The sequence below is a fragment of the Macrosteles quadrilineatus genome, unplaced genomic scaffold (assembly GCF_028750875.1).
Source record: "Macrosteles quadrilineatus isolate MER2022 unplaced genomic scaffold, UCM_ALF_1.0 Scaffold_6__1_contigs__length_79288215, whole genome shotgun sequence".
NCBI lineage: Eukaryota > Metazoa > Arthropoda > Insecta > Hemiptera > Cicadellidae > Macrosteles > Macrosteles quadrilineatus.
Window position 1 is genome coordinate 2,458,699 of NW_026542599.1, and position 14,246 is coordinate 2,472,944.

Sequence of the window (14,246 nt, forward strand, 5' to 3'; positions counted from 1 at the left end):
TTTAAGTGTGTGCCTAATGGCCTTTAAACTATCGAAATATATTTTGTGTAGATAGTTTTTAGGCTTTCTAAAAAAACGCATTAAACATTACTCAGCTATAATGTTGTAATACCTACTTAAACCGTTAAACAGGTTTGCTATTTAAATAGATTACTAAATTTTCAAAATGTTCTAACTTATGTTTTCCATTGCAGTTTATAAATTTTAAAATTAGAATCAAATTATGGGAACACACGAACTGAAATGTTAAAAATAACTTATAAAAAAAAATCAGTTTGTTGTAAATAAATATAGAGTAATACCGTATCAAGTTCTGGTGAGACGAGCTGTTTAGCCGAGTATCGGGACTTAGAGAGGATTAAACTAAACTGACCGAGAGTGAACCTCTGTAAGCTGCTCCTGTAAAGTATATTGTCCAACGTTCAACGCCGAATACGTGACAAAATAAACTTATCTACTATTTTCTAAACATATTATGAGTCTAACGTCTAAATGTAATAAGCAAGCTATTAGTTTTTATTACTTAAAATATCATGCATAACCATGAATCATACACAGCTAAATTTAGTAGCCTGCCCATAAGCTGCGGTCTTTACGGTGTTTTCTTAATTCAATCATTGTTTTCAAAATTTTGACATAATTTAAGTGTCTATTTTTAATGAAAAGCCTTGTTAACCGGTCTTGATCAACTGATAAGTGAGGAAGTTTCTCTAAACTCTATAACTGCGACTCACTCCCTGGGGGAGCGAGGTGGTATAGTGATAGAGCCAAGTCTTCGGTACCTGAGGTCCCAGGTTCAAATCCCGCCAAATAACCAATGGAGTTTTTTCCACGTGATAATACCACAGCCCCTATGTCTAGCCAAAAGTAATGAGAAAAAGAATCCCGAGCTCGTGCATAGCGCTTAGGAAAAAAAAATCACTCATTCCCAAAACTATGTTTTCTTTTCGATTTTGATAATTTTGATAGTATGTAGGTACTAATCTAGGGTCTCCAGGCATTTGTTAATATTTTAGAATTGCTTATAGTTAATGGGTATTTCCCATTAAAAACCCATCATAGGGTACTAATGGAAAGATCGGATTTAATAAAAGACTTTCATGGTTTTGATTAAAATTAAGTATTTATAGTCCTTTAAACTCCAAAAAGGTTATACGACCCCCATTTCTGGGAAAATTACATTTCAAAAGCTATTGCTTCTTTAGTGATTTTCCCCATTAATTAACATGGTTACAACCGCCACTTACCCATGGTTGTAAACAAACTAATTGGAGAAAATTTGGACCAGATTGCTAAAACTTTTTTTACACTGGTGTATCTCACCAGATCGTGATCAAGTCAGGCCTTAAATAAGTCCCGAGATAATTAGTTAACTTAGTCCTTTTAATTAGTCAAGTCCCCAGGTGGCCTAAGGGGAAGACCAATGAATGAATGAATGAATGAATATAAATGAATGAATTATTTATTTATTTCGGTAAAGGGAATTAGTACAATGGTAATAGCAAGTTTTCAGTCACACATGAAAAAGGTACAGTCAATCACGTGTAAAATACATTCGATGAATATTTTTTAGTACTGTAGTTGATATACACTACAGTTAATGTATATTCATAGTAGATTACATTATTCATAAATGGATCAAATAAAATGAAACTCCTGATACATGAATAAACATAAATGGAATAATAAACAACAGTCATAATAAAATGACATGTATTACATTGGATATCATATTTTAAGACAAATTACCATATGTTAAGGTAAATTAAGAAGTTAATTTGTAATAAAATGGATGTGAAATTCTACTATGGACAATATTTTCTTGCGCATCCATAGACTTTATAATTTTTGTTTCCGCCCAGAAAACTAAACTGGGTTAACTCCAAATTACAGCATAGAGAGAGTATTTAGATAAATCTCTTATGGGGTTTGATATATGTTTATAAATGGACCATTGTTGGTAAGGTAAGGCAGCCAATGCAGCCATTTACCGTAATATATCGCTCGATGAATTTAAATTCGAGTTAAAACACTATTTTTATAAAAGCACGTCTTGTGTAATCTATCATATTTACTAATAGAATATTGAAATATTGAATACACTCTATACAGCAAGCTTAACTTATTTATTAATAAGATTGAGGCTGTTAATTTATCTTTTCCAAAATATAGCATGTCCGATTACTGTTGTAGAAGTTTAAATTAAATTAATGCATTTTTTATAGTTCAATGCAAAGTTTAGGATTGAAAAATTACATTGTGTCAATATAAGGACAAAGAAACCAGCATGATATCAGAAACTATGGTGTCCTTTAATATACACAAGGCCTAGGACAAGTATCTTTACGTAATCACTCAAACTACATCCATAGAATACGTGATACAATTTATACATTTGTGGCATCCACAGCCCATTAAAATATTCACAAAAGACTTTATTATAATTGGAAAATGTTTATACATATCTTTTTTAAAGTAACAGTTATGGACAAATTACTTTAGGCATAAACAGGTTTACATGCTACAATATCACTATATATTGTTTATGTTTATTATATATCCGCAATATTTGATGGTAATAAGCAAGAGTCATGTTGAATGTAGGGCAGAATAGTAATGTTCCTTAAAGGAGTACAATGATACGAATATGGTTCATCGTTTTGTTCTCATAACTAGGCTACTTACTCTACTTTGTTCAAACCGTTTAATTATAATTTTTAACAAAATGAGTATGCCTTTTTTAATGAGGATTATGCATAACTTACAGTAAGAAATGACAGAAATAAACCTAAAACTATAATAATTTACAATACATACAAAACTAACGTATTAGTAAATGTTTAGGTAAAGTTTTGGAGTTAAAATGCAAATTTTTGCATCGATTGCATAGGTTGATGGTTTTCAAGCGTACAAAACTAACGTATAGTGAAATGTCTAGGGAAAGCTCTTGAGGAAAAATGCAAACTTTTGTATGAAACAGTTTATTGCTTAATTTTTATCCTAATCTGACGGGGTTCCCATAGTAGTCCAAGGGCTTTTGTCAGATTTAAATGTACCTATCTACATCTTTAGTAGTTTAATGTGTGTTTAAGGTCTAAAAATAAACGTAACCCAACAGTAAGGAAGTATAAAATATCAAACTATTTCTTAAGGAAATCTACATTACATAATTACACCTTACATAAGCAACTAAGTCCATAAACAATCCACGTACAATCAATGCCGCTAATAAACCATCGTAGTACACCAGGCTACAAATCTCCCGCCAAAAACCACTTCATTCTCCCGCCAAATAAAACAAGCGTTAATTTCCAACAATACAGTCTTAAACTCGTCTCGTTAAACAGCTGGATCCCAGCTGTGATTGCGGTACTTGACGTGGTGAACACATGTGTGACGTGGGATGAAGGTATCTGGGCATTGTCTGGTGACCTTGGAGTCAGCTGACCACAGGAATGCCGGGAATTATGAGCACGTGGGAAGGCAGTCCGTCAGCGCCATCTGGCTAGGTATCTACCTTGTAATCGATACGGGATAATACTGTGTTTAGATAGCTACTGTAGTAGATTTAGAGTAGTCATTTTCTAGTCCTTACTATGCCTTGGAGAAGGAGTGATTCATGAAGTAGTATTGACTGAAGATAACGTCCTTGATGCAAAAATACGATTCTAAATGTCTAGGACTATTGATTGGTCCATCCAAGAAGAATTAAAAATTAAAACTTCCTCTGGTCTATCTTGTGTGATTTCAAATTTTGCACATTGAATATTTTATTCATGGTTCACTATGCTCAATCCCGCATATTACATTCGGTATTGAATTATATGGTGAGACCACTATTCAAGCTTTATACAGCATATTAGTTGTACAAAAGACCCTGATATCTAATGAAAATAAAGAATATTTTGTGCAATCACTTCAAGGGTTGTGTGAAAAGGAGAAATACCCGTTCTGATTGTACGACTTGTGTAGGGCTAAAGATAAATTTTGTAAATAACTATGTCATAGAAAATATTGCATACCCAAACACATCATTAGTACTAGGAATAAGGAATATTTTGTACAATCACTTCAAGGATTGTGTGAGAAGGAGAAATACCCGTTCGGAATCAGAGACTTGTGGGGGTTCGGTTAAATCACAAGCTCCACGTAAATCTCGCCTAATGCCTCTGCACTATTGATTCTGCGACGCTTCAGATACGTTAAGTAAATCCACCCTTCGACGAATACTTTTGTTTCTGATTCCTAATGTTTCCAAGAAGGATTCACGAGTTTACCACAAGTTGATACATTTATTCTTAGTGATGATGTGAGTCGTGTTGAGGTTCACTATAGTTGATAAAATGAGATTTGTATTGTTTTTAAATGTATTTTGCATCATACTTAAGCAAAAACAGCCGTATTTAATAAAGCATTGCGGGTATAAATTATTTTCTTTACTCCCTAGGGAGTAGAAAGAATTTTTATCCCTAAAAGTCAGCTGTTGTAAACTTCGATTGTAAGTAATCACATGTATCTAAATTATGGATGTAGCTTATTGTCGCATTTTTGCCATTAGTTTGAAATATCGATAGTATAATATAGGGACACTAATCCTTATTGACGAAATTATTGAACTTACTAAAAACTTACCAAACAGTAAAAGCTGGAAACTATTTTTAGAGATTACATCAACAGGACTTAGTTTTTCTAACTTGGTTGTTGCGTTTTATTTATTTTGATCTCTAAAAAAAGTAGGGAAAAATTAATGTTAAGCTAGGTATATTTAAGATGATACTCTTAAATGGTATATTTAAGATGATACTCTTAAAAGGAAAATAGCATTTTAAAATGCTTTTCTTAGTTTATTTTAATAATTAACTGTGTATTCATAACGAATGTTGCAACACTATGGGACCAATCTAGTTTAGTTGTTAGAGCTCGTGCTTTATAGCATAGGGTATGAATCATGCTAAACACAATTTTTCTAAAACCACGTCATATAGCCGCGCCTACGAATATTGGAAGCTTCACCAAATACTTAACAAAATTTCAAAAGAGATTGATATTTTACGCTTTCGTAGTAACTAAATTCCAACTATTCTGCAAAAAAAATCACGGTAACGTATTCTATCTTAATGCTTAAGGTACTTATGTTTGAACACTAAAACGAATATTCTTTAGTTTCCGAAGTGGATTCCTTCCTTTCACAATATCTGTAGAGGGAGACTGTTTTGTTTTCATAAAACCTAGCTCAACGACCGGTACTGAGGAATTTGCTTCGTTTCACATTCAGATTTACTAGATAAATCATTGTTTACTGCCGGAAGCCACGATAGGGTTTATTTGGGTGCTTCCCTCCTTGCTGACATTTGGCGTATCGATGTCTAGGGCTTTCCATAGCTTCTTCAAAAATTAATATTGCATAGTACGAATATCAAATTACGGTACACAGAACATTTTATTTAACTTAATTTTGAATAAGGTCAAATTAGGATATACAATAATGAACTAACCGTATCGCCGGCGTAGGAATAGTTTTAACTTTCATAATTATGCATAGGTAAACCTTAAGTTGGAAGTGGGTTCCAAATTATCAAATAAAGGAATTATTTCATATTAATTCGTCATTGATGATTAGTGGGATTTTGAATAAAATTTCCACAACGAAAATTTTTGCTCTAGTATATTTACACTATATAAGAAATTTATACGTTTAACATTAGCTATTGTCAATTTAATAACATTTCTTTGAGATACAATCCTTTTGTTAGCGATATAGAGTTAGATATGTCATACATTTAACTGATTCTAAGTGATCTTATTTTCTCGATAGTATTTTGTCCTTTATTGGGTTTCATTTACTTATTAAAATTAAATATTACACATTTTGAGAACATTATATTGGTAACAAGTGTTTTTAGTTTTCACTCTTAAAACTACTTTAGGCTAACTTAAAACTATCAATGTGTAAATATTTGCTTGCCTGCATGTATAATGAACTAAGAAATAAGCAGAAGGTGTAAAATAAGACCAAAAATGAGAGGGATACATTTACTCGACACCAGTGAACCAAAACTTCACAAACATGAAACTCATATCAAACAACAGGGATGAGATTTTAGAGAATGAAATGTCTACTTTACTTTTTCCAGTCAATGCTAATGATACATTAAATTATTCATAACAACAAAACTAATTAACGTTTCTTCATGTGCAACTGCTTAGCATTTTGACTTCCGTGCTAAAGAAACGTGTTCAATTCCAACATGACATAAACAAATGAGAAGTTTAGGCACCTTCCCATTAAAATTATTTGTAATTCCATCATTCAGAATTCCACAGTTGTATACACTACCAAACACAGAAAAATGCAATTTTTAAACACAAACATAACATTTTTTACTGTTCCCAAGAACGACTCCAAAAGGAGTTGATCTTCCAGAGGATCAGTTCAAAAGAACGACTCTTCACGACGCGCATGCCCAGTGCCGGCGCCTGCGCAGAGTCACAGTGGCGCTGGCGCACTGCCCACGCAGCTATCATGCTAAGTAGCCGTTACAATTGGGTCGTCTGGTTACAAACGATAAATCATGCATCCCTAATTGTACGACCCGGCCTCTTTGACCACAACTTGTCCTTGATCGCTATCCAACCACTTGTTCTCCTATACACGTGTTTGGATGTAGTGAACGTTGACATTGGATAGTGAAGTAGACGTTTTGTTGTATTCTGTGGAATCTGTTATTATTAGGTTTTGTTGGTTGTGACGTTAGAGTGCACTTATGTCAACAAAAATTACCTCTCTTTTCAAAGTGAGTTTTTTTATCTGTACATCTCTTCAGATTCAACACAAGAGACAAGCTATATGCTAATTCAAAAACTTTGAACTGAATTGTTAGTAATTGTTAGGTTTGATAGTGATAAAATTGATTGTGTGTATACAAGTTATTTTGAACATAAAATATGGAATAGGTTTTAATTACAATTCAAGAAAATCAAAAACCCAAACAATCGAAAAACTTAGCTGATTAATATAAACATTAATATGATCATTTTTAAGACAGTACATATGGAAAGCAAATAAGTAACACAAACTTTTTAGAAAACCGTAAACCGGATAAAACAATTGGTTACGACAAAGTTTTGATCAATGTAAATACAGAAGTGACTTTCACAAAAATTAGCAATACAGTACGATTAAAGTATGATTTACCTAGAATAACCCAGAAGAAGTGTGTAACTAGTTTTTTAATCAGATTAAGCAATCCAAATTTGTCTCCCAAGTACTCTTGTCTCGTTGAGAAGCACAGGAAGAACAACCAGCATACGTATTGCTATTAAAACATCTAAATTAAGGTAAGTCCTCTATAATTTCGTTTAACTTATGCTAACTACTTTTCATTTAAATTATGGTATGTCGTGATTGAATTTATTGAGTGAAATATTTGGATAAACCATTGACTTTCTGAGTATCGATGCTGAAAACTACGAGTTAATATAATTCAAAATTTCCTTACAAACAATGAACAATACAAGACAGAATTTTGAGAACTTTGAAATGATTAGCCTATATACAATCAATCCACTAACTTTACCCAATTTTCATTTTAATCCAGGAATGCATGTTTCTATTTTTATCCTAGGATGTTTTGTGTTCAAATTGTGTGAGTGGAGCTTAAAAACATACCTGTATACTTTTGAAATGTTAATATTTTGAAAATTAATCAAGATACAGTTGATAATTTGGATATGCGTATAACTACATCATTTACATTACTGCAAATTTACCTTTATAAATTATGATACAAGATTATGATAATACCACAAATAAATATGTAACTACAGTATGTTAAGGGACGTATAAGTAGGAGAGAAGCGAGTAAATTGGATAGCAAACAGATTGCGGCCTGATTGCGGATGGGTTGCGGATTTGTGGGTCTTCCTTGCTTTATATTCCGGCGTCGTGTGGCCAGAATATGTTGAGGAGCGCCCACACCCCACGTGCTGTATAACAGAGTATATCACACCTGACATACAAACCAGCTGATGTACCTTACTTGATGCTCGTCATTCCACATTCGTCTAGAGAATACGAGTATGTGTCTAGACTTTTCAATTAAATAGAATAGTAAACCTAATTTTAAAATTAAAATGTTTAATAAAAATGGTTAGAATGTATAGAGTAAAAAAAATACTTTATCCCAATTTGGGAAATATTTTAAATAAATTAATAAAAATTGTGGGATTGTTCAGGAATAATTTGTAAAACAACTTGCACACATTTGCTACAACAATAACGTTTAGATAATCGTGGACAAATATAATATATGTATCAAAGTGCCCACGTGACTATCTGTGCTTGAATATTAATTTAATATAAAACGTTGGTGAGTCCTTAGCTCTACAAACTTCAGGTTTAAGGCAGCGATGTCAAGGGAGATGATCCTGGAACCTCTCCTGATTCTTTATCAAAACTGTTCACCCTTGTACTGTACCATCTCACCCCTTGATTTGCTGGATACGTTCCACGCAAAGGCCTCTGTGGCCCACATAGACATGCAAATTTGGTTGTAAGTTTCGAAGCATACTGTGTTTTTAAGTTAACTTTTCTATCATATTTGCAAGTATTTTGTACTGTATATTATATTTGCGTTAACCTATAAAATCCGTCCTCGTACACTCGATGATTAGGTTGCCGTTTCACATCACTAGCGATTTTTTGCTAAATTATAAGGGAGAATAAAAAGGCAAGAACCCATATCTAATGTTTTTCTAAGCAAATATACAGAGATATACTTTTGGTAGTCGTGTAATTTAAGCAGGATGATCAATTTATGATTTCGAAAATGTTGAGTGTCCCCCAAAAATGGGGGATTTCGGGAAAACTTATTTTTTTTTAAGTAATCACCTTTCAAGTAAAACTTCATTTTGACATATTATTACTGGATATTAAAATCATTACAATAAATAAATAAAACGTTCTAATTACTCATAAGAGTGTCAAGGCCGCTTAAAACAATTACTTTTATCAACTAATGGACTAAAAAAACTATCTACTAATGGGCATATTACATGAATTGTAAATTATTTCTAGTGCATTCATATTACGCTAAATTACTGCTTCTAGTTGCAATAAAGTGTAGTAATTTGCAAGAATAGTGAACAAACCACCAATTATTGGATGAATTACCCGATTTAATTGAAGGGGACAGTGCAATACACACTTAATTATGCTTAACTGCTAGGTAGTGCATTTACGTAACTTAACCCTTATATAATGCCCTTGGCACATTTAATGCATTTTACTAAAAGTCTAGTTTACCAAAACTACACAATAAAAATATGTATAGTGTAATAATTCTAATGGCCACGGGGGTACTAAGCAATGTCGTCCCATGTTTTTGGACTGTATTTTTATACAAAATAAGGTATATAAAATAATTTTATAGAAAGTTATTATTAAATTGAACATAAGACAAACCAATGCTTTTGGACAAAGGTAATCACTACCTTTTAAGGGACTTCAAAAAGTTTGTTTGTTCAATGTTTGTTGAATTTGTCTACGCTTACATAAACAAAAAGCCCAAAGAGCCAAAGAAAGGCCTGGTAAATACAAAGTATCTTTGTTTACAACTGAAACGCACGTATGCCATTACATACCAGTTTTAAGTCAACAAATATGACTATATTTGTTTTAGTTTTACAGCTTCATGAAATGCTTTATGCATTCTTAGTTTATGTGTAGGCCTAAGTATAAATTCGACAAAAATGGGGAAAATAATTTATATCCACTGCTGCTTAGTACAATAATGGATTATACACACATTTAACATAACAATGAGACTATTTCCTAACAAAACTGTGTTAAGTGTATAACATTTTTCAATTGGACGAAAATCCGTCATGTCAGTCGTGAAGGCGTTCGATCCGCGTGCGGGAAAACAAGTCTTATCCAACCCTGAGGAAGCGGAAAGTTTTGTTGTGATTCCCGCGAAACCTCAGATTTTGATGCCATGGACGATTACGTGTTTTGTTTATGTGTGTTTGTGTGTGTTTTGATTAGTCCTGGACATCTCAGACAAAAATAAAGGTGAGTGAAGCACAAAAATAATGTTCATACAAAAATTGGTTATCCATAGCTAAAATCTATTCCGAATATTTCTGTTTGAAAAAAAGTTAAAGAATATTTTAGTCAAGAACAATTTATTCTTCTATCGTCTTATCAAAGAAATAAAACAAGAACAAAGACGAATACTGTGATGACGGACAGTTTAGATTCTCGGTAGCTTTGTTATTCTAATACCTAATCCAGTCTGATCCGGGACTAGGACCAAACATATGCTAATTACATGTAGGAAGGGCAGTGACAGAAGTAGAACGTGATTTCGTGATCGAGTCTTTTTAGCCTTCTGATAATCCCTCCATAGAAAAGTGTCACATGTAAATGACTTGGAATATTTTTTAATGATAGATATGGTGACTGGTAAATCCAAAATAAAAAAAATAAAAAAAAATAAAAGTATGATTCATTTATTTCAAGCATTAAATGTTAAAATATAATAGGTAGTAGTTTTTAGGTTTATTTAACACATACACAGCTGTTTACGCTATTTTTACTTTTAATGGTGCTAAAAGTGTATTCAAAAGAATGGAATTCAGCTAATAATTTTATTGTATGATTAAAAAATAACTTTAAAAAACATAAGTGAGGAAATACATAGGTAAGACTACTTTATATACCTCTCAGATAGTGATGAAATATAAATTTAAAAGTTTTAGAAACTTACTTTTTCACAAAGTAACGATCTCAGTTTGTAGGTTTGATCAATTAGAAAAATATTGATTAAAGTCCACTTTGGAATTTGTTTGGTGGAATGATGATAGAAAGTTAACAATAACGCAGAGATACAATTTATGTTGGCACGTTTTAAAATCATAGCTCAAATTATGGTCTAAAAGAAAAAAGAATAAAACTAGATGCTGTATTTTACGACAGTAAAATAATTGAATAAGTTTTTTTGAAAAAGTTCACCAATCCTAAGAACATTCTCTAAAACTAATAGAAAAGTCTTCTTCTGTCAATGACCTTTCAGCCTTAACCTTTGTAATGAGGTGCGTACAATTATTTATTAACGTTCATGACTATTTACGTTTAAGCTAGGTATCCAGGGTGGAACCTTACCCTCACAGACATTCATGTGATTGTTTTTCTATGCGTAAAAATAATAAAAGAAAGTAGATAAAGAAATTAAGTACGGTATCTATTTATTAATATCAAGCATGTTTCTTTAAAACCTTTTTTTCTCAGCTTGTGTGCATCGCAGGGTAAATCTACGCATAGGCTACTGCTGGAAAGATATTTTCCTGTAGATGTACAGAATCCCTTCATAAATTAAAATATGCCCAAAATAAGCACTATAAATCAATTTAAAATATAAAAAAAGTTAACAAGGACCTTATAAGTTGCCATGTTGGTGACTAAATAACAACGAAATTTAAACAGAAAATCAAAACTAATGGGAGAAATTCCAATCATATGTTTTATTTACAGCATAGGGAGTAAATAGAGAAGTATGTAGGCCTACATAACATATTTTTAGTTAAGTTTTTGACCACTTGTAATTATTATTTGACGACTCTAACGTGTGCACCGAACAATTACGAAAAGACGTACAGCGAAAAGCCGTTTGTGAGATTTAAATCCCGGCCTACATCGTTAGACTTGCTATTACCTAATGTAAGCACTGTTTAATAATGCATGTCTGTTAGTTATGGGTAAGTCGGCCGAGCCTTCTAATTCAACTCATAAGTACACAACCACCGTAAGTAATAGTTGGGTCCACTCCCCCCAGGCACTAGAAGATTCCCATGTCCCATTTATCTAATGATCCTGTTCTCGATTCTGTCCCGTTTTAACCTGTAATTTTAGAACTTACAAGACTTTGCGTGAAGGGTTTGGGAAATTTCTTGGTGGTCATTTAGATAAGGATGTTGTGTTGTATTTTTATGTGTGAAGTTTTTCGGGAAGTGTTGAAGATTAAGATTGGTCAGAGATTAGTCGAGATCGTAAACATGTTTCGAGCTGCGATTATTTTGGCGGTTCCGGGTTATTAGTGTTTTCTTGATCTTTTCTGAAATAAATTGGTCCAGGACCAATATAAAATAGCTTGTATAGTCATAAAACTCTCCTATATCTTTAAAACTTATCACTGTATTACATTAAACTTTGGGTTGTAAATGTTTTTTGGACGGATCTAAAATTTTTAAGAAGTTCACCAATATAATAGGCAAAAGATTATAAGAAATTCCATAACTACATAAATTATATTTCAAATATTTTGAAAGCGCTTATAGCTTTATGATACGTCTAGAACAGCTCTTGTTTTAACATAATTTTGTATCTCCAAATCCCTATATTTGACTCTTGCCTAAAATATACTAATATCCAATTTAATACTTTGTGTATAGTTTTAGCTGAATTAGTAATGCCGATTTAGTTAGTCGTAATTTATAATCACACACATTATACCTGTTTACACGGTCCTATTTTGTAATACTGTACTTACAGTACAATAATTTAAAGAAAATCTTTTATAACTTTTCGATATCCAAATTTGATGAACGCAATATGTTCAGCTATGTTGGTGTTCTTTTTGAGAGAATTCCTTATATTCATAAATATACTTGACTAGTTATATTTATTGTAAAAATGGTAGAAAAAAGAGCTGCCCGTCTGGACCGATAAATTACTTCTCAAATTTACCTAATAAACACTACTTTACCCTTAGTAGTAGTAAACATACTTTGTTACAAGGCTAAACTTATATTTTTACTCTTCAGTGAAGTGTAAACTTCTTTCTATAATATTTTGTAGAACAGATCCTAAACGGAAAGCCATTCAATGCTTTTGCAGTGTTATTTATAAACACATTTCACACAAGATAATTGTTTAATTACGTTATTTCTTCGTGTTAAGAATAATTAATTGAGATTGGACGTGTAACGTTGTTGGATGGCAGTCACAGGAAATGCAGAGTATTGCAGTACAATTGCGGGTTTCTAGGGTCAGAGCTGTGTCTCGGACAGATAGCTTTGATAAAGAGCCAACTTTCATCACCAGTTGTTTCATTTCTGAATAACTGGTAAACATTAGAGCAGAGATTCAGTGAGATTACTAATGTTGAGCTGTGTAAAACAACACACAAGATATAACAAGAACTATAAATTATTGTTTTAGGCCTACTAATTTCTGTTAATGTCAAAAATGGCAGTTAAGGTGACGATTATATTGGAAATAAGTATATATATTTCGAAAACGAAATTATTAAGATGTTTTAGGTTCGCATCTACATTGATAAATTATATTCACATTTTATATAAAAAGTGAGAGATTAATGCAATAATATTACAGCTGAAATATCATACTATAGTAAAGGTTAGGAAGTTTTGAATTTATAAAAGAGAAAAGCCACTTAAAAAAAAAATTGAAAGATAAACTTTTAATGCATACATTCTAAGTAAAATTATTCTAAAAATAAAGACTAGCAGTTAAAGAACATTGTTTTGCTTAGTGTTGCTTTCTAAACATCCTCTGTTAATGCAATCGAAATAAAAATAACAGAAATGAGTGAAAAGTAAATTCAGCCCCATGGAGATAATTGGTGGAGCTGCAGTATTATTTAGAGGCATGTACATTAGTGTACACGTAGTATCAACAATTCAAATATACCCTATCTTTAAACCGATTCTAAACAACCTTGAACTCGTGTTCCACTAACTTCGAGCTATAATATGGCCATTGAGTAAAAATTCTAAATAAATTTTCTACCATATCTATAAACGTACAAATCTATGCTTAGCTTAGCCCGTGACGCAACCACATAATTCTCTGGGCTATTCTCAATGAGTTGATTTATACGTGACAAATTACAATTTTTATTTCGTTAGATCTTTAAAATATAATCAACTCAAGTAGCCTAAATGGATTTACTTTCACAAAAAAATTCAAGTGTGATCCTATTTTTCATCCAACATTTAAACTTTCATCCTCTATAACGGCTTTACAAGAGATTCTTCCCATAAAAACTTTCAAGCGCTGATACTACCGTTGATAAAACACATGCAGGATCTCAAAAGCCACAAATAACATTTGAACCATCTAGGCGCCAGGAGTGTACCGCCTCATCAGCATAGGAAAGTGTGTAAGAGGCTGGGAATTACAGCGATTACATCGGACTAAATTGAAAACAAGATGATTGGATAAG

The 14,246-nt window shown here is 32.3% G+C and overlaps 1 protein-coding gene across 1 annotated transcript in view; it reads right to left on the reverse strand.

The window, feature by feature from the left end:
- The window catches only part of LOC128996523 (protein madd-4-like), a 125,940-nt gene extending 119,415 nt beyond the window's left edge, over positions 1-6,525 (reverse strand). Inside the window, exon 1 of the mRNA XM_054421904.1 lies at positions 6,454-6,525. Within this exon, the coding sequence (XP_054277879.1) occupies positions 6,454-6,525 (72 nt within the window). The remainder of the gene's footprint in view (positions 1-6,453) is intronic.
- Positions 6,526-14,246: the final 7,721 nt, after the last annotated feature.